Source organism: Bos grunniens, chromosome 21 (assembly GCF_055505025.1).
Source record: "Bos grunniens cultivar Pamir isolate PY7600 chromosome 21, Bosgru_T2T1.0, whole genome shotgun sequence".
In the NCBI taxonomy this organism is placed as follows: Eukaryota; Metazoa; Chordata; class Mammalia; order Artiodactyla; family Bovidae; genus Bos; species Bos grunniens.
The window spans coordinates 65,138,484-65,160,076 of NC_141185.1; the positions used below are offsets into that span (position 1 = coordinate 65,138,484).

Genomic DNA, 21,593 nt, shown 5'->3' on the forward strand with positions numbered 1-21,593 from the left:
CTGGAGAAGAGTGGAGAAATAACTCTAGAAAGAATGGAGAGATGGAGCCAAAGCAAAAACAACGCCCAGCTGTGGATGTGACTGGTGATGGAAGTAAAGTCTGATGCTGTAAAGAGCAATATGGCTTAGGAATGTTAGTCCTAGAATGTTAGGTCCACGAATCAAGGTAAATTGGAAGTGGTCAAAGAGGAGATGGCAAGAGTGAACATTCACATTTTAGGAATCAGTGAAGTAAAATGGACTGGAATGGCTGAATTTAATTCAGATGACAATTGTATCTACTACTGTGGGCAAGAAACCCTTAGAATAAATGGAGTGGCCCTCAAAGTCAACAAAAGAGTCCAAAATGCAGTACTTGGATGCAACTTCAAAAATGACAAAATGATCTCTGTTCGTTTACAAGGCAAATCATTCAATATCACAGTAATCCAAGTCTATGCCCCAACCAGCAATGCTGATGAAGCTGAAGTTGAACGGTTATATGAAGAACTACAACTAACATCCCCAAAACATGTCCTTTTCATCGTAAAGGACTGTAATCCAAAAGTTGGAAATCAAAAGATACCTGGAGTAACAGGCAAATCTGACCTTGGAGTACAAAATGAAGCAGGGCAAAGGCTGACCATTTTGCCAAGAGAATGCAGTGGTCATAGCAAACACCCTCTTACAACAACACAAGAGAAAACTCTACACATGGACATCACCAGATGGTCAATACCGAAATCAGACTGATATGTTTTTTGCAGCCAAAGATGAAGAAGCTCTATAAAGTCAGCAAAAACAAGACCAGAAGCTGACTGTGGCTTAGATCATGAACTCCTTATTGCCAAATTCAGACTTAAGTTGAAGAAAGTAGGGAAAACCACTAGACCATGAAGGTATGACCTAAATCAAATCCCTTGATTATACAGCAGAAATGAGAAATAGATTCAAGGGATTAGATCTGATAGAGCGCTTGAAGAACTACGGACGGAGGTTCGTGACATTGTACAGGAGGCAGTGATCAAGACCATCCCCAAGAAAAAAAAATGCCAAAAGGCAGAATGGTTGTCTGAGGAGGCCTTACAGATAGATAGCTGAGAAAAGAAGAGAAGTGAAAGGCAAAGGAGAAAAGGAAAGATACACCCATTTCGATGCAGAGTTCCAAAGAACAGCAAGGAGAGATAATAAAGCCTTCCTCAGTGATCAATGCAAAGGAATAGAGGAAAACAATAGAAAGGGAAAGACTAGAGATCTCTTCAAAAAAATTAAAGATACCAAGGGAACATTTCATGCAAAGATGGGCCACAATAAAAGACAGAAATGGTATGAACCTAACAGAAGCAGAAGATATTAAGAAGAGGTGGCAACAATACATGGAAGAACTATACAAAAAAGGTCATCATGACCTGGATAACCACAATGATGTGATCACTCACCTAAAGCCAGACATCCTGGAATGTGAAGTCAAGTGGGCCTTAGGAAGCATCACTACAAACAAAGCTAGCGGAGGTGATGAAACTCCAGTTGAGCTATCTCAAATGATAAAAAATGATGCTGTTAAAGTGCTACACTCAATATGCCAGCAAATTGGGAAAACTCAGCAGGAGCCATGGGTCTGGAAAACGTCAGTTTTCATTCCAATCCCAAAGAAAGGCAATGCCAAAGAATGCTCAAACCACAGCATAATTGCACTCATTTTACACGCTAGCAAAATAATGCTCAAAATTCTCCAACTCAGACTTCAACAGTATGTGAACTATGAACTTCCAAATGTTCAAGCTGGATTTAGAAAAGGCAGAGAAATGAGAGATCAAATTGCCAACATCCACTGGATCACTGAAAAAGCAAGGGAGTTCCAGAAAAACATCTACTTCTTTATTGTGGATTATAACAAACTGTGGAAAATTCTTCAAAAGATAGGAATACTAGACCACCTTCCTTGCCTCCTGAGAAATCTGCATGCAGGTCAAGAAACAACAGGTAGAACCAGACATGGAACATGATTTGTTCCAAATTGGGAAAGGAGTACATCAAGGCTGTATATGGTCACCCTGCTTATTTAACTTATATGCAGAGTACATCACGCAAAATGCAGGGCTGGATGAAGCACAAGCTGGAATCAGGATCGCCCGGGAGAAATATCAATAACCTCTGACACACAGATGATACCATCCTTATGGTAGAAAGTGAAGAACTAAGGAGCCTCTTGATGAAAGTGAAAGAGGAGAGTGAAAAAGTTGGCTTAAAACTCAACATTCTGAAAACTAAGATCATGGCATCTGGTCCCATCACTTCATGTCAAACAGATGGGGAAACAATGGAAACAGTGACAGACTTTATTTTTTGGGGCTCCAAAATCAGTGCAGATGGTGACTGCAGCCATGAAATTAAAAGATGCTTACTCCTTGGAAGGAAAGTTATGACCAACCTAGACAGCATATTAAAAAGCAGAGGCATTACTTTGCCGACAGAGGTCCGTCTAGTCAAAGCTATGGTTTTTCCAGTAGTCATATATGGATGTGAGAGTTGGACTGCGACGAAAGCTGAGCACCAAAGAATTGATGCTTTTGAACTGTGGTGCTACAGAAGACTCCTGAGAGTCCCTTGGAGTGCAAGGAGATCAAACCAGTCAATCCTAAAGGAAATCAGTCCTGAATATTCATTGGAAGGACTGACGGTGAAGCTCTAAAACTCTGGCCACGTAATATGTAGACCTGACTCATTTTAAAAGACCCTGATGCTCAAAAGATTGAAGGCAGCAGGAGAAAGGAACAACAAATGATGAGATGGTTCGATGACATGACTAACTCGATGGACTTGAGTTTGAGCAAACTCCGGGAGCTGGTGATGGACAGGGAAGCCTCACGTGCTGTAGTCCATGGTATCAAGAAGAGTTGGAACCAACTGAGGGACTGAACCAAGACAAAAATTGTTACTAAAGATAAAAGAAGAAATTTTATACTGATAAAAGGAGTCATTCATTGTGAAAATATAAGAGTTATAAACATAAATGCTGCGATTCATGGGGTCGCAGAGAGTCGGACACGACTGAGCAACTGAACTGAACTGAAACATAACTGCACATAACAAGAGAGGCCCAAAATGTATTAGGCAAAAACTGACATAATAAAAGGGAGAAATATAGACAATTCAACAATAATATTGGAGATTTCAATATCTGACTTTCAGTTATGGACAGAAAAACTAGCCAGACAAAGACAGAAACAGACTTGATCAACATAAAAACCAACTAGATTTAACAGACAACAGCCCACACAACAAGAGCAGAATACACATTTTTCTCCAGTGCATGTGGAACATTCTCCAGGGTATACCACATGTGACACCATAAAAAAGATTTAGCAATTTTTAAAAACTGGAAATACAAAGTATGTTTTCCAACCATATTGAATGAAACTAGAAAGAAATCAGTAAGATAATATTTGGTCTCAAGACTATTGTGCAGGTCATAGCTGCATTTTCTTTTATTTTTCACTTCCTTTCATGCCCTTCCCACTTACAACTGACACAGTCCTTATACCGTAGGTGCTCACAGATTAGAAGGTAATCTATTAGGGCTTGGAAAGTGAACCACCAAACTGCCAGAACAAAAGAAAAAGACTCAGTAGAAGACCACAGGGGTTCTGCCTTGAAGAAGCAGGCACACTAGTGCTCAGTATTTGAGCATCTAGCCTGTAGAAGCCTGCCTGGGTCTTGGGCAGGAAAGGTTAAGGGGCAGCCTAAAGGAACGAGGAAGGCATCCCCATATAACACAAACCAGCTCTACAACAATTAGCATTAAGAAATATTATTTCTTCTGTCATTAAAGGAAAAAAACTCAGACTTCTGACGTAAGGATGTTCAATATTCCTTTAAAAACCAGTCAGACTAACACAGAAGAACTTCTCTTTTCATGTATTTTGCTCTAAACTCCAATCTCCCTTGGTGATACGCCTTTCTAAAAAAAGAACGTCATAGATCTTACCGACGAGGCTATGGTTTTTCCAGTGGTCACGTATGGCACCGAAGAATCGATGCTTTTGAACTGTGGTGTTGGAGAAGACTCTTGAGAGTCCCTTGGACTGCAAGGAGATCAAACCAGTCCATCCTAAAGGAAATCAGTCCTGGGTGTTCATTGGAAGGACTGATGTTGAAGCTGAACTCCAATACTTTGGCCACCTGATGTGAAGAGCTGACTCATTTGCAAAGACCCTGATGCTGGGAAAGATTGAGGGCAGGAGGAGAAGGGGACGACAGAGGATGAGATGGTTGGATGGCATCACCAACTCGATGGACATGGGTTTGGGTGGACTCCAGGAGTTGGTGATGGACAGGGAGGCCTGGCGTGCTGCGCAAAAAGTCAGACATGACTGAAAGACTGAACTGAATAGATCTTACCTTTCCCTGTTTTATATTTTTAAAATCAGCATCACAAGGTTGAACACTTCTAAGTTTTTTCCAACTATTTCATGAACATATATATTTTTATCTCCTTAACTAAAGTCTCTGAGACAGAAAAAGGCCATTTTTCTTTCATCCTTCTTTGGCAATTTCCTACCAATTTCCCTTAACAAACACTTACCAGTTAACTCAGACATCACCACTGATGGTCTTGGTATACTGCTGCTGCTGCTGCTAAGTCGCTTCAGTCATGTTCAACCTCTGTGCGGGGCAGCCCACCAGGCTCCCCCGTCCCTGGGATTCTCCAGGCAAGAACACTGGAGTGGGTTGCCATTTCCTTCTCCAATGCATGCAAGTGAACAGTGAAAGTGAAGTTGCTCAGTCATGTCCGACCCTTAGCGACCCCTTGGACTGCAGCCCACCAGGCTCCCCCGTCCGTGGGATTTGCCAGGCAAGAGTACTGGAGTGGGGTGCCATTGCCTTCTCCACTTGGTGTACTGATGTATCCCCAAACAGTTCAGGATGTGCCAAATAACCACCCTTTTGGGTCTGGACGGGGCGGGTAGAGCGTTAAGGACTGGGGTAGCAGGAGCCCTCTGGAGGCAGCTGCCGTGTGCCATGATGTAAAAGACTGGGAAACATTAGGACGCATCACTGGTTAGAAACACGGCTGGAAAAAACTAGAAATAGCCTGAATGCCATGAAAACGGTAACACTCTTTCTGTATCAAATTGAAAATCTTCCAATCCATATAAGTGTAGACTAGCAAGATGGGCATAGTATGTAAAGCATGCTGCCATCTGTATAAAAAGGGGGAAGATACACAAACGTAACTGCTTATATACAGGACAGAGGAGCCTGGCATGCTGCAGTCCATGGGGTCGTGAGTCAGAAATGACTTAGGGCCTGAAAAACAAGAAACAATGCATAGAGTGCAACTGTAAAGGTGGACCACGGTGACTGACTTTCGGGGGAACCCAGTGGCTGGAGATAATGGTGGGAGGACTTATCTTTGTAAGCCCTTTGCCCGTACGAATTTTGAACCACGTGACAGCATTAACTATTAAAAAGATCTTTAAGTTGCTAAAAATGGGCTTCCCTTGTGGCTCAGCTGGTAAAGAATTCGCCTGCAATGCAGGAGACCTGGGTTTGATCCCTGGGTTGGGAAGATCCCCTGGAGAAGGGAAAAGCTACTCCAGTATTCTGGCCTGGAGAATTCCATGAACTGTATAGTCCATGGGGTCGCAAAGAGTCGGACACGACTGAGCGACTTTCACTTTAAGTTGCTGTATCTATTCCTGTTACTGACTTTCACTGGTAATGATTATTTTCTACCCCAAACACATTCATTATTAGTCCAACACTGAGTTAAAATCATACAAGAAAGATCTGAATGCTGGTTACCCAGCTGTGTCCAGTTTGCCAAAACCCACTGAGCTCTGCACTTAGGTATGATCTGTGCACTTTTCCAGAGGCATAAATACACTTCAGTAAGAAATGAAGATGCATGGGTTACTTGGCTCAACTTTCGTTTTTGTCCCTCCTATTAAAAGAGTAGTGTGTGGTATAATATGTCATATATTTGCCTAAATAAATTAACTGTTTCGAACTGTTCAATAATGTTTCTTAAGAAAAGAATGTGAGGTAGTGATACTGATCCTATGTGACAAGGGAGAATCAGGCTTGCGAGCTCCTCCTGACTTTCTGACCAGCATTAACAGTCTCAAGGCCCACACTGTGCTGAGAGGTGCTCTCATGGGAGGTTTTAACAAACCTTGAAGAGCATTACTAAAAACCATCTAATGGTTTACTATATTTAAGTCACTTATTTTCAATATGAAAATCATGTTTTAAAAATGCCAAGGTCGTGAAAAACAAAGAAAGAGGCTATGCAAACACCCCAGATTAAAGAGACATGACAATCAAATGTAATGCCTGACCCCAGGATGGAGGCTGTAATGGAGAAGGAGGAGATGTTGCTGGGGCTTTACTGAGTCTACAGACATTATGTTTCATTTACTTAAGCTGTACTGTGGTGGTGTAAGAGAATTTGTATATTTGTAGTCAAAATACACTGACACTGTTTAAAGTAAAGGGCCACAAAGAAAGCTACCCTTAAATGGTGGCTGAGTATGTCTATGTCTCTGTACTGGAAGGAAAGGGGGGGCAAGTGGGAATACAAGCAAATGATGGCACAAATGGATAAAACACTAACAGGTTACACTGAGTGTAGGCTTGCATTTTTTTTTTTAATTCCTGTAATGTTCCTATAAAATTAAAATGACTGCCAAATAAAGTTTTTAAAGTCATGTATTAAGAATCAGCCACTATTAATAGACAAAACAGGGACTTCTCTGGTGGTACAGTGGTTAAGACTTCACGCTTCAAATGCAGGGGGTCACAAGTTCAATCAGGGAACTAAGATCCCCATGTGCTGCATGGCATGGCAAAAAAAAAAAGTCAAAACAAGTGTAGAAATGAATCTGAATTTTGCTTATGACAGTTGCTTCTGAGGAGCCACTTTAATTATGTAAGTGTAATCCCAAGGCGTTACTTGGGACTTGCAAAAAGGAAAAAAAAAAACCTTCTGGCTACGTTTATAACAGTACCTTCCAAGATCCAAAGCTTAACATAGCTGTCTTTAATATAAGACTCCACCTCAATAATTTCTCATAATGTGAGCCTTAACAGAGAAGCTAGATTTTACAGAAAGTTTAATAAAAGTTCCTCATCCACATGAGGGGATTATGGTGAACATAATAATAAATTCTAATGACTTTTCAGGTTAGAACTGCTTAAAGCCCTACATAAAGGGAAAGAGAAAAGAAATCAAAAGTCTAACAAAGTGGTGAATGCCTCAATAGAGTTCTTAAAAATGACAGTGAAAAACTCTACGTGAAAATTAAATTTACAAAGAAATATATATATAAAGTTCCTGTGACCCAAGGAAGGGAAGAACTTCTTAAGACATAAAAAAAAGCACAAACCACACAGAGAAAGAATGATGAATTAGACTACACTTAAATTCATAACTTGCATATATTAGAAATCCCATATTTACAGTGAAAAGACAAGCTTCACTGCAGTAAAAGACTGCTGCTGTCGTTCAGCTGCTCAGTCAGGTCCGACTCTTTGGACCCCATGGACTGTGGCCCGCCAGGCTCCTCTGTCCGTGGGATTTCCCAGGCAAGGATACTGGAGCGGGTTGCTGTTTCCTCCTCCAGGGGATCTTTCCAACCCAGGGATCTAAGGCAAGTTTCCTGCACTGGCAGGTAGATTCCCTACCTCTGAGCCTCTGGGGAAGGCCCAGGTAAAAGATATTCTCCCACAGAAGGAAAGTCATCTGGTATAAGTCTTGTGGAGGCCAAGCCAGCAGTATCTAGAAAAAACTGTCATCAGGCTTTAGAGAAATGCAGAGGAGTGGGGCCTGCATCCAAGGTGACTCAGGAGCTCCTGGGCAGGGACACGGTCACACAAGCAGTGACGGGTCACACAAGCAGTGAAGGGAGCTTCCTCCCCAACCAGGCCCTTTTTTTAATAAGGTCATTTACCAGACCCATGAAGTCTAACCAGCAGTTCCAAGTATACAGATGGGATGATTCCAGCACCCTCACTTCAGGCCTTACAAAACTTTGGCGCTCACATCGTGAAAAGAAAAATAGCCCCTCAAACTGGCTCCCAAGTCCTACAACCTCAGGATAATACTTCCTCCCTCTATCTCGGCATTAATGTTAGGTCTAAGTTCTTGATAACTCAGTCCACTGAGCGTTGGTGCCTACCTAGCAGCGTGTAAGGTCTAACAGTGCGACAACACTGAGACGGGCTTGCTTAACAGGCGGTGTTAGCGGTCAAGAACCCGCCCACCAACGCAGGAGACAGTTCAATGCCTGCGCTGGGAAGGTCCCCTGGAGGAGGGCATAGCAACCCACTCTGGTACTCTTGCCTGGAGAACCTCATGAAGAGAGGAGCCTGGTGCACTACAGCCCGTAGGGTCGCAGAGAGTCACACAGGACGGGAGTGACTTGGCACGCACCTCAAAGGCGGGCCTATCCTCGACATTTCTAGCAAGGAGGCTAGCGCCTCAGCGTTCAGGGGCAGTATAAACCACTCCAAAACACAGAGGGCATTACACATTTTAAACATGATGAAACATGTTCAAGTTAAAACTACTTAATTAAGCATGAGGAAAATGCAAGAATACAGTAGCTGTATTTTGTTTAAAACTCCACGAAATTCCCAAATAGCTTTCCTAGCAGCAAAAATCTGTGAAAACAGAACCTCCCCTCAATCCAGGGAGCAAGAGCTGGTGGATGGAGGGGCACGGGAAGAGACAGAGATGACAGGGTTCACTCAGATGGCATTCTGATTCAAAAGGCATCTTTTGTATTTGGAAACTGCAGGAAGGCTGCTGCCTGTATACTTGAAAGTGTCCACTTAGCTAAAAGTTCAAACAAAAGAAACAGTATGATTAGGAGACATTTCAAAAGAAGTCCAGGGAAAAGACAAGTACAGGCAAGAACACCATTTCTTCACATAAGCACTTTAGAAAATTAACTCTGAAGACAGGCTAACAGTTTACATCTGAAGCTGCGTTTCTTTTTCTTGGGCAAAGGTCTAGCAATCCCCTCTGTGCCTCACAACTATCAGTAGTTTATCCATCTAAACACAACACAACCTAAATAATTTTTTCCATTCTGACTAATATCACATCCTGCAACTGCAGGCAAGAGGTGAACATCTGCCAATAAACACAGAAAAGTCAAAAGCTAACTCATATTCTCCAGAACTATTAAAAAGAAAACATCTCCAAGTAGGTTTCCTTCAAAAAATTGCACTTATGTATCAATATAACTCATAAACTGCCTATTCTGAAAGGAAAACTGTATTGCAAACTTCCAGATCTTAGTAACTGTAAGAAAGTCAAGGTTTAAAATAAATGCAAACCCAAATACTGTCGGTTGTTTTACATTATTACTCATTTTATGAATTCAAAACATGTAAGTCTCTAAACTATGCGGTCAGCATGACCAGATGAGAGGCGTCAGGCCTTTGGAAGAAAAAGGCCACTCTTGCAAATCACATCTGCAGAATCAGAAGTCAGAGTAAATGAATCTTCGGGAAAATCATGAAAGTATCACCGTGACCTGTATTAACCCTTTTCTTTGGGTCCCAAACGCCATCATTAACTAAAATTTCAGGACCAGAGTACGAAGGAAAATTTAAAAGCTAAGAGAAAAGGTAATGAGAGAGAACTCAAAAGAACTAAGGTAAAAATATATAATAACTTAGTACCAATTGTTAAGCGTTAAGGACATTATCACGGTTTCCTATGGTGGTCCAGAACTAACGACAAAATCAACAGCTTTTCTTCTTTTTCTTACCTCGTAAGACCAGACGCACTGCACCCCCGCAAACCTTCGGACGCACCTTCCCACCTCGACGTCCTCGTGGGTCGTATACATTTCCCGGAGGCACTTGCCGATGTGTGGGACCATTCTCCGGAGAACTTCTCGGCTCATGATCACACCAGGCCCCCCCATACAGAAGTTCTCGCCAGGTTCCAGAGCAAGCTTCCCCATTTCTTCCGTGGTGCCCAGTCCCGTCTGCCCAAGAAAGAGGGGTTCACTGCTGTTCAAACTCCTCAGAAAACTCTCCAGACGGTCTCCTTTGATGTAAACATCATCATCTGCTCTCATAAACCATTCGTATTTGTCCAAGTAGTGGTCATGCATGTACTTGAGCATCATGAAAGACTTCTTCTGGGGTGGGTAGGAGTCATCCACGCCCCGCAGTGGTACTACTGGGATCGAGATCGACGTGTCTGAACCCTCACTAGAGAAGAATTCAACTTTCCCAGGAATTGTCTTGGACCACGTCCTGGAATTAAAGTAAACATCAGTGAGAGAACAGTTCATTCCAAGCTTCCCATTTCTATAAATTCCCATATCGACTCATGTTGAATCACTGTACATTCAAAAGGATGATAAAAAGCTACTTGATATGCTTGCTTCTCCTTAACAGAAGCCCACACTACCGGGTACTGCAAAGTTCTAACTTGTTTTCAAAGGAATCCCAACGAAAAAGAATGATGAATATTAAAATATTTCCCAGATAACTATGTTTTGGCTAAGGCTGGAAAATCGAAGTCTAGATATTCAGGTTAATTTTCTGATACTACCGACTCCCCACCTATAAAACCCTCTGCTCTATAAAACAAAAGATTAAAAAATAAAATTGCTCATTCAACACATTTTCTTGGAACGCTCATCAAGTGCCAACTATGTGCTAGGCCACAGGGATGCAGTGGTGAGCAAAACACAGATCCTCCAGCTGAAGTGCATCTCTCTCCAAGCAGAAGGATGCGAACCAGAGCGGAGGAGGGACTGCTTCCCTCGTGGCAGGGGAACATCAAGGGTGCAGCAGACCCAGGGGCAGGGGCAGTCTTGGGGGAGAGCAGGGGGAAGAGTGCAGGGCCTGACAGCCCCCCAGCGAGGGGGCCTTTATGCTTTAAAACAGCAGGAAGCCGCTGGAGTCAAGGTGAAGGGCCCTGAGCTCTGGAACACATGCCTTTCATAGGAAACTGCTCATTCCCTGCCAGAGGAAACATTAGGGGTCAATTAAGAGAAAACAGTGACGAATTCTGCTGCCAAACAACAGATTTAAGGCCATCAGATTACATTTTTCCTTATGCTTTCTTTATGCTACATATTAAGAGTTGAAGTAGTCTAGCTACAAAAATACATTTATATACAAACGACTTCTAGAAAAAACATCATAGAGAATAAATGAAACCGTACATTTAGCCTTAATACAGTCAAAAAGCCTAGTTTCCAAATGATGTTCTTTCCAATATAGTCTTATTGTAGGTAACTGTTACAATTATATTTATTATAGTGAAAAACAACTGAAAGATCAACGAAAAACATTTATGCTCTCTGTAGGCTCAGATAATGGTTAGCATTTTTAGCAATAAAATATTTTTAAATTAGCATATGTACATTGGTTTTTAAACATAGTGATATGCACACTTAAAAGACCACAGTATAGCATAAACATAACTTTCATATGCAGTGGGAAGAAAAAAAAAAATTGTGTGCCTTGCATTCTTGTGATACTTGTTTTTCTGCAGCAGCTACAAATTTCCAGTGTTAACTATGAGATATGCCTATACTGCCAGTTGTAATCACATAATGCCAGCCACTGTAAAATGCATCTTCACTTCAGAGATGCTAAAATGTGAAAACAATGCCCATCTTAGAATGTATATAGTATAGTAGTTGTAACAAGTGCTAAGTCGCGTCAGCTGTGTCCAACTCTTTGCAACCCTATGGACTGCAGCCCACCAGATTCTCCAGGAAAGAATACTGGAGTGGGTTGCCATGCCCTCCTCCAGGGGATCTTTCCAACCCAGGGATCGAATTTGCACCTCTTCTGTCTCCTGCACTGGCATGTTCTTTACCACTAGCGCCACCTGATCGTGCTTTTCCCTTAATGCCTATGGATTTAAAATGGACCTATAGGTCTTACGCCAGTTATAGAACCCTTAACAAAGAATTTGGCATAAATGAAACCTGACTGGACTATAGAAAATATACCAGGTTACTACATTTTTACAAATGATATGCTCCTGAAAAGTATGCAAACATAGCAGGAATGAGGAAATTAATTTAAAGAGAAATCAACCCTCTCATAAAGAAAAAGCCCATTTTAAAATGGGAATGAGCCCCAATCTACACAAAATATAACTCATATATCAGTCCCTGGCATGTAATAGTGTTCAGTAAACACTGCTCAGCCGTGTGAAGTAAGTGACTGAAAGATACCTTTGTACATGTGTGGGCATGCTAAAGGGAAGAAACCATTTGTTTCTTATCTTTGAAAAATTTCCAAGAGAGCCACATTAATATTCCTATGTGCACAAAGAAACCAATTTTATCAAAACACAACCAGAATACAATTATTAAGAGGTAAAATCCACATGATACTTGAGTTGAAATATACTACCATTCATGCTACTTCTGAAATGCAATTTAAAGCTAAATAGTCTGTAGTATCTCACAGCTGATTTTAAAAGGGTAATGAATAAAATCAATTTAGCTTTAGCTTCCACCCAAATGCTTCTGTGATTAACAACACAGACCAAGTTCAAAGTAGTACTAAAGTAGTCAATTCCACAAGCCATTAAAATACTAAAGCATCATGGGATTATCTGGAATACAGGGGCTGTAAGACAACGTCCACCTCCACAGGAAAAACCTGTTCTCGAGACACAATATGGTGTGTGACGGCTAAAAGCGTGGACTCAGGATTCAGGCTGCTGGGATGAAAATCCTGCCTTCACTTTGGGCAAAATATTCTGTGGCTCACTATCCTTATCTGTGAACCGGAGATAATAAAAAATATCTGCTTTGTAGGGTTGGGGTGAGGGTTAAGTGGATTATTATACCTAAAAACGCCAGCCTGGCGTGAGATAAGCAAGTATGCAGGTGTGACTCATTAGGGAAGACAAGAGTTTGCAAATAAAATAAGGTACTGAAATAAAAATGAGAGAGAGAGGAAACTGTGGGCTGAATTTAGAATAGTCGGTCTCAAGATTACACCCCAAAGTGAAAGCAGGGAGATGAATGCTGCTTCTCTTGTTTCTGGCTAAAAACCGGACACTGAAGCTATAGGACAAGTTCTATCATATTATGAACCTCAAGACAACATCAGGGTGCAAGTCTAAAAAGACTAAACTTTAAAAGCGCTCTCACTTAAAACACCGCAATCCTTCATACTAAACAGAATAAAAACCCATTTGGTCTGGCTCTGCTTCCCATGGCTGCCCCACAGAGAATACAGAGATGGAAGCCCTAGCGGCACAACCATCAGTGAAGTGATTAACACTTGAACTGTAACCTGAAATGGCGTTAATGTGTCCAGGAAGAGCAAGCAATTAATTTTAAAAACAGACAATCTAACTTCAAACCATCTTTGAAAGCCTCTCTGCAGTTTAAGGTAACACCAACCATTATTATCTTTTCCTCAGGTAACCCATGGAATCTCATGCTGCCCTTTTGCTTAGATGGCTGGTGATTTGAGGGAAATCTCTCAATATGGAGTTGTTGTAAATCCTTTAATCTCGATAAATTACGATCTTTTAACTTAGGATACCTTTAGCTTAACTAGCTCCATAAAGTTAAAGAGTTCTGGAACACAAATCATGATTCATCACCCTCGGGGAACCAAGGTGAGGGCATCCATAATTCCAAAGAAATGAAGAAAATGCTACTGAAGAAGCAAACTGCCCTCCCCTTTCTGAGACAGAAACAGGTTAGCATCCTTAATTTTCATAAGCAAACATCAACTTTGCCATCAACACATTTGTAACTGAGGGGAAAGAGCTCCTACTTAATTCAAACCACAGAACATCTGAATGGGTCCCTGCCAGAAAGCTCACTTTCCAATGAGCTGATAACCAACTCTTGCTAAAGCAGACAAGATAACTGAAATCTGCGAATGCCAAGCCAATAATCCTCCTTTCCTCCAGGCTTCTAAACCCTACCCCTATACCGAGTTAAATCACAGTGAGGTCACGCAGCTGCACAACATTAGCTTCGCTGAGGAATGCCTTTGCTGAATTGGGATTTAATAACAGTTTCCATCTCTATTTATGTCACTTTAAGAAAAACTACATAAAATACATTTCTGTACAAAACCACATCTACAGCATGAGTACTGTCCTGGGTACACATTCATGTAGCTAAGTTTAAAAGCAAGCAATAGAATACTTGTGATATGGAGTAACAGGGGAACAAAAGTACACACACAAAGTAAAATAATGAACAACTCTACCCCAAAGTGTTTACAATAGTTATTTTTGGATAGAGGATCAGAAGGGATTTACTTTTCTTCATGTTTTCTACAACAAATACAGTTACAGAAAAAAAATTTTAAGTCCAAGGGAAAGCTTCAAACTAAAAAGCATCCAAAGAAATAGAACTTGACATGAGATAATTTTACTTGTGTGATACTTTTTACTCTATTTAATGGGAAAAAAACTAAGAGAAAAATGGAGTAAGATTGAGTACTTTCACATTTTCTAGGCTTTAAAAGTTATATTAAGTTTTATAAATAAGTGGAGATTTTCTGTGAGTTGCCCCGAATCATTATTACATATGTGGTTTGATGGTTACAGTGTAAGTTTGAAAGGACTCATGATCAAATCACTTTGTAATTTCTAGTCAAGGAAGGAAGGGAGAATACAGTTTTCCCCTACGAATTGATAGGTTTGTTTGTTTGTTTAGTCCCTCAGTCATGTCCGATTCTTTGCAACCCCATGGACTGCAGCATGCCAGGCTTCCCTGTCCTTCACTCTCTCCCTGAGTTTGCTCAAATTCATGTTCACTGAGTCAGTGATGCCATCCAACCATCTCACCCTCTGTAGTCCCTAGCATCAAAGTCTTCTCCAACGAGCTGGCTTTTTGCATGAGGTGGGCAAAGTATTGGAGCTTCAGCATCAGTCCATCCTTCCAATGAATATTCAGGGTTGATTTCCTTTAGGATGGACTGGTTGGAGCTCCTTGAGAGTCCAAGGGACTCTCAAAGAGTCTTCTCCAATACCACAGTTCAAAAGCATCAGTTCTTCAGCGCTCAGCCTTCTTTATGGTCCAACTCTCACATCCATACATGACTACTGGAAAATCCATAGCTCTGACTAGATGGACCTTTGTTAGCAAAGTGATACCTCTGCTTTTTAATGCTGTTTGTCTAGGTTGGTCATGGCTTGTCTTCTAAGAAGCAAGAGTCTTTTAATTTCATGGCTGGAGTCACCATCCAGTGATTTTGGAGCCCAAGAAAATAAAGTCTGTCACTGTTTCCATCATTTCCCCATCTATTTGCCATGAAGTGATGGGACCAGATGCCATGATCTTAGTTTTCTGAATGTTGAGTTTTAAGCCAGCTTTTTGCTCTCCTCTCACTTTCATCAAGAGGCTCTTCAATTCCTCTTCACTTTCTGCCATAAAGGTGGTGTCATGCGCATATCTGAGGTTATTGATATTTCTCCCAGCAATTTTGATTCCAGGTTGTGATTCATCTAGCTTGGCATTTCACATGATGCACTCTGCACAGAAGTTAAACAAGCAGGGTGACAATATACAGCCTTGACGTACTCCTTTCACGATTTTGAAGCAGCTTGTTATTCCATGCCTGGTTCTAACTGTTGCTTCTTGATCTGCATACAGGTTTCGCAGGAGGCAGGTAAGGTATTCTAATCGAGGAAGCAGAAGCAGATGTTTTTCTGGAATTCTCTTGCTTTTTCTGTGATCCAGCAGATGTTGGCAATTTGATCTCTGGTTCCTCTGCCTTTTCTAAATCCAGCTTGGACATCTGGAAGTTCTCAGTTCATATACTGCTGAAGCCTAGCTTAAGGATTTTTGAGCATTACCTTGCTAGTACGTGAAATAAGTGCAACTGTGAAGTAGTTTGAACATTCTCTGGCATTGCCCTTCTTTGGAACTAGAATGAAAACTGATCTTTTCCAGTCCTGTGGCCCCTGCTGAGTTTCCCAAATTTGCTGGCATGCTGAGTACAGCACTTTAACCGCATCATCTTTCAGGATTTGAAACAGTTCAGCTGAAATTTCATCACCTCCACTAGTTTTCTGTTTGTAGTAATGCTTCCTAAAGCCCACTTGACTTCACACTCCAGGATGTTTGGCTCCTGTAATTATGCTTGTGTAATTAAATGTACACATTTATATTCTTCCCTATTACAGAAAGGATTTAAGACAACTTAACCAAAATGCATACAAGATGAAAAGAATAATCAAGAAAATTAGGCAAAAGAAAAACAAAAGTAGGAAAGTTGGAGCAAGGCATGAAGGTGGTACCTGTAGCAGAGAGGACAAAATCAGGGTCAGGGCTGCCTGCCCACCTCAGTACCGGACCATGATTACCCAGTGAGCTCAAGGGGCGAGACCTTATCAGTTGTCACACGTCCTCTATGTCTGCTAACATGGCGCCAAATTTAGTTGTAAGCCTTTCAGCAGGCAACCAAGAGGAGTCACAAGACTGGGCCCCACTGTTCAGGGTCAAGTGAGATAATGGTTCTAGATACTAAGACCCCAAGGAAGTTTCTCCCCTGTGTCTACGGCAAAGAAATGGAGCAAAGGAACAGAGCACCCTTACAGGAGGCACAACGCGATGGAGCAGCAGCCTTAGTTCAACCTCCCAAGAGAGTCCACAAAGGACAGTTCTAGACTGCCAGTCAGAGCAGACAGGGGCCTGGAGAACAAGGAGGGCTTCCCAGGCAGGCTACCCAGTGAGGACTCACAGCCTCTCCTGGAACTGAAGGAATGTCCCTGGCAGGAGACCACAAGCCTATTCAGCCCATTACCTCCAGGAGCACTGCAGTCAGAGTACTGAGCTGCAGCTTCCCTCTTCTATGCATGTGGTTTCCGGGTATGTGGCTTCCTATTTTTAAATGTTTAACTGCCTCGCTGCTATGACTGTATGACATGAGCAATCTCAAAGTCTTTTTGGAAGCGGGTGGGGAAGTATATAACAGGGATCACAAATGTTGGGAAAATTTTTTAAAGGAAAAATCAAATTAGACCACTGACCATTAATCCTGAAAACCAGACTTAAGCTAAAAGCAAACATTAAAGAGCTCCCCCACTCAATAAAGCTGTTGGAGGGTGGGTGACAGCTTCCCACCTCAACAATAGCCTGGGCAGAAGCCCAGGAGGCAGCACCACGGTATTAAGAGCAATCTGCCCTTTGAGCCTAGGTTCACAGCAAACAACAGAAACACTTACCAACAGAGACCACAAATACGCCATCCATGAAACACAAGAATTAAAATTTGGAGTGTTAATAGCAGAAGATAAATTCTGATCCTGTGGTCCATTTCCAAGCTTCAAGTCTTAGCTACTTTTAGAAAGCTATAAGTTTATATTTTGCTGCTTACACTTAAAAAGGGTAAACACACAACTAATTCTTAACCATGCATAAACAAAATTAAGTTTTCAAATGTAATTTTAAGGGAAAAAAAAAAAAAAAAATCAGTGTTGTTTGAAACTACCCTGAACCCACAGCCAACTCCTGTGAAGCCAGTCGTCGTCTTCTGCTGGAGTGCTCCCTGGCATCAAGCCTGCCTCACAATCATCAACAACGCAACAGTTACGGCGTAAGGGGCAGTGCATGCTGAGGGCATCAGACACTCGACCTTACAACAACGCCACGAGATGCGAGAGATACTGAGACCCACATTTTACAGAGGAGACTCAGGCTCAGAGCCAGGTAAGTAAGTTGCCCAAGATCACACAGCTAAAAACGTGGAAGCCAGGCCACCAGTGAGGTCTGACTCTAACACGTTCGCTGCCTTGCTCATCTCACACTACTCTCCCAGGTCATCACTCACACTTCTGCAGTCCCTCCTCCTCTGCTGTGTGCGTGTGCTTAGTCGCTCAGTCGGGTCCAACTTTTTGCGACCCCATGGACTGCAGTTCGCCAGACTCTTCGGTCCATGGGGATTCTCCAGGCAAGAATACTAGAGTGGGTTGCCATGTCCTTCTCCAGGGGATCTTCCCAACCCAGGGATTGAACCCAGGTCTCCAGCATTGCAGGCAGATTCCTTACCATCTGAGCCACCAGGGAAGCCCCAGCTGAGAAAACAGGCATCACAGATAGGGAGAAGCAGCCTTATACCCGTTTCAGTCACTGCCTGCCATGTTATCTGTCTGCCTGGCTAAGACCTGCCCATCGAAGGATACCTTCGTAGTTTGGGCTGATTTCAAATGCCAGAAGACTTCATTCAAAACTAACTTCCTGAAACTTTCATTCTGTCTTTGGGTCCCTCTGTCACTCCAAATCCTGCCCAATTATTTTCTAGTATTAGGTTGCATCTAGGTTCAATTACAAAGCAATCATTTTAATGGCATTAATAGCTACATTTTCAATCATCCTCAGGCTTTGCAAGCCCAGAGTTGACATCAAATCAGAGCAGACCACCTCATTTTTAATCATCCACAGAAAAATACTTAACTACAGAACAAATATAGTAGCCACGAACGCTTCAGTTCATGACAATTAAGGTGAGGTGAACAGTTTCACTACCTTGTTCTAAAAAGATTTATTTATCGTTTGGTTGTGGAGGGTCTTTGTTGCTACACACAGGTTTCCTCCAGCTGTGGCAAGCAGGGGCGGCTCTCTGTCGCGGAGCACAGGCTTCTCACCGCCGTGGCTTCCACTGCGGAGGCTCGGGCTCAGGTGCTCCATGGTATGGAGGATCTTTCCAGAACAGGGATCAAACCGGTGTCCCCTGCGTTGTAAAGCGGATGCTTTACCACTGGACCACCAGCGAAGCCCCAGTTCCGCTTCTTTTACATCATAACTAAGTTTCTCATTCCTTCAATTTCATCCAGAACCAGAAGACGGAGGAAGAGAATACTATGAATACACAAAAGCCCTCACATTAAAAATGCTGTCACCTGACTCTCCTCAGTATCATCTGGAAGTGTACAGATACAGTAACTGATGACATACAGTTATAGTAACTCCACATAAACGTGTTATCCCTACATTTGGGGGCAGGAATGATTGTCATTTACTGAAACAAGAATGGCCCTGACTTCAAGCCCCAGCCAACATGCCCCCTGTGCCCAGCAGTCCTGCAGGTACCAGCAATTAACACACTCAAAACTGCATTCATACTTCCTCCCAAGAGCTGTCACCTCTCTGTTTTTTAAAAACTTGTAGTTATGTAGCTTCACTATAAAATAAGTTCTCACTGCAGAAAAACTCAAAAATACAGAAAGTGCCAAGAATATGAAAAATCATTCAGCATCACGGTATGTATATCTTTTATACTTTCTTTTCTATATCACAGAAAAAGAAACATTTCATTTGTTTTTAAAAATGGTCTCATACTTGGCATACAGTTTTAAAACCTACTCTCATTTAGATATATTATGAACTTTTCTTCATTCCAATAAACATATTTCAGCCACAGTATTTTTAAAGATTAGAGAAGCAGATCACAAAATGGACAAACTAGAGAAATCAATCATGGTCCATAGTTCCTAATGCAGGACACCAAAGTTTCGTGTAATTCCCACTTCATAGAATACATACTTGAGCACATTTTTAAATTCCCTCGGAAGCATCCCTAGTAGAATTGCTAGGTCTCAGCTCCCAGTCCCATGAACTGTTCTTTCTCATCATCCCTTCACTACCTCCTGCTATTTCAAGTTTCCAGGAACCTGTTGTCTGCCCCAGAAACTCCAGCTCATCCTTCAAGACTATGCAAGGGAAGAGGGGTAAGACTGTGAGGGAGACCTTCCTCAATCCCCTTCGTAAGTCAATGCAGACCTCTCTCTTCTGCACCCACACAGTAACAAGTCCAGGCACCTTGCGAGCCCTATCATTCAGTGGTAGCATTTGCTTGCTTCCTTCCCTAGACAATTAATTCCACAAGAATGGAATTATTAATCTACTTTCAAAAACTGCAGCTTAACTAACGAATGGGGAAAAATGAAATTGCCAATGCAACAAAAACACAATTGTGTATATCTTCTATTGAAAACCAAACCATCCTTGGAATATTCTGTTTGAAGACATCGAGATCTGGAACCATGATATATAACATTAAACTAATTTTCAGGACTGTAATTTTCATCAGTATTCTTATACAGGTAATTTATAATGTGAAATGGGTTGTGCCCCCAAAAGTTCACTTACATGTTAATTATTTTGACTATAGAAGGCTTTCAGTAATTTTTTGCCAAATTGACTTCTGAGAAAGCAAGCACTACTCTAAACTGTTTCAAGATAAACATGGTTTACAGCATTCAAAAAAGAAGGAACTCTGAGATCTGCTCATGGAGACTGGTAAAAGGAACAGTCTGCCTTCATTTAAAACATTAGGAAGAGGCCATTAATTGATAAAACATCTTGCAATAAGATTCTTGTATCTAAAGCTAGTGTTTCTCGATCTTTCTTCCCATAATTCCCTATAAACGGACGCTAATATTTAAGAGCGCCCTTTATCACTCTTGGGGCAAAGAAGGGAAACCAGCCACCTCTCTATTCTGAGAAAAAGAACAAATCAGTTCCCCATGTTCAGCTCAGGGGAAGCAAGAGTCAGGATAAACAGATAGTGTTGTATTAGTTTAGTGTTCAGGGCATAAAAATGGACTGAATCTAAATACAATTTTTTTTAAATCAAACCATTAATTAAAAAAAAAAATCCAAAGCACACCAAAACTCTCTCAGCAAGAACAGGTAAGTGTAGCCAAGTAATGTTTGAAACAGAAGAGTAACAAAGGGGACTTGTCTACCGGATATTAAAATATTATTCAATCTTCAATAATTTCAGTGGGTGGTACTGGAACAAGAACAGACAGAAAGATCAATGAAACAAAACAGGAAGTCCAAAAACATACCCAAGAATCTTGAGTATGATGAAGATGGCATTTCAAATTGGTAGGGAAATGGGAGCTTATTTAACAGGTGGTGCTGAGACAATGTATCCTTTGGAGTGAAAATGATGGTGAGATGATTTGTACCCCTTCTAAAATGAGAAAAATGTTCCTTAAAAAAAATCTTGGGACTTCACTGGTTGTCCACCAGTTAAGACTGCACGCTTCCAATGCAGGGGGAGTAGCTGTGATCCCTGATTGGGGAACTAAGATCCCACAAGCTGAGAAGCACGGTCAAAAAAAAAAAAAAACTCTCTCCAGGGCAATAAACTTTCTGCGCTTCCTGAAAGGAAGAGACTGAACGACATGAACATCTAACTTCGGCATATCAAATGATGTAACGAAGAAAAACATGGAAAAAAAAATTGCATCTAGTAACAGTAAAACATAATGAACCCAGCCGGAGACTCCAATGAACTATCACTAACCAGCACACTAAATTACTTTAGAAGAATCACAGAACCATTTTAAAGTGAAATTACCTAGAATACAAATACTTTGCAGATGAGTGAAAGAAAAAAAAAATCTTACATATTGACTTGTAGAACACCACGCTATCCAGAACCCTAAGGGAATTTTACTTTAAGACAGCTTCAGAGTTCCAACACTGTAATCACTTCAGATATAAACCTGTTCTCAATTCCTTTTAAAATTCATTATATTTATAAAACTAAGGATACATCCACCTGCTCCTGTACAAAACCAGATTTCTGCTGACTTAACCTCCTTCCCCCTAAATTCATTCCTC

At 41.5% G+C, this 21,593-nt stretch overlaps 1 protein-coding gene across 4 annotated transcripts in view; it reads right to left on the bottom strand.

The window, feature by feature from the left end:
- CHSY1 (chondroitin sulfate synthase 1) overlaps nt 1-21,593 on the bottom strand; it is an 89,941-nt gene that overhangs the window by 63,907 nt on the left and 4,441 nt on the right. Inside the window, exons 1-2 of one of the 4 annotated variants that reach the window (XM_086364901.1) lie at nt 13,774-13,794; nt 9,765-10,260 (exon numbers count right to left, since the gene is read on the bottom strand). In XM_086364901.1, the coding sequence (XP_086221027.1) occupies nt 9,765-10,130 (366 nt within the window). In that variant the 5' untranslated portion in view covers nt 10,131-10,260; nt 13,774-13,794. The other 3 variants (XM_086364900.1, XM_086364899.1, XM_086364898.1) reach the window with 3 other exon arrangements.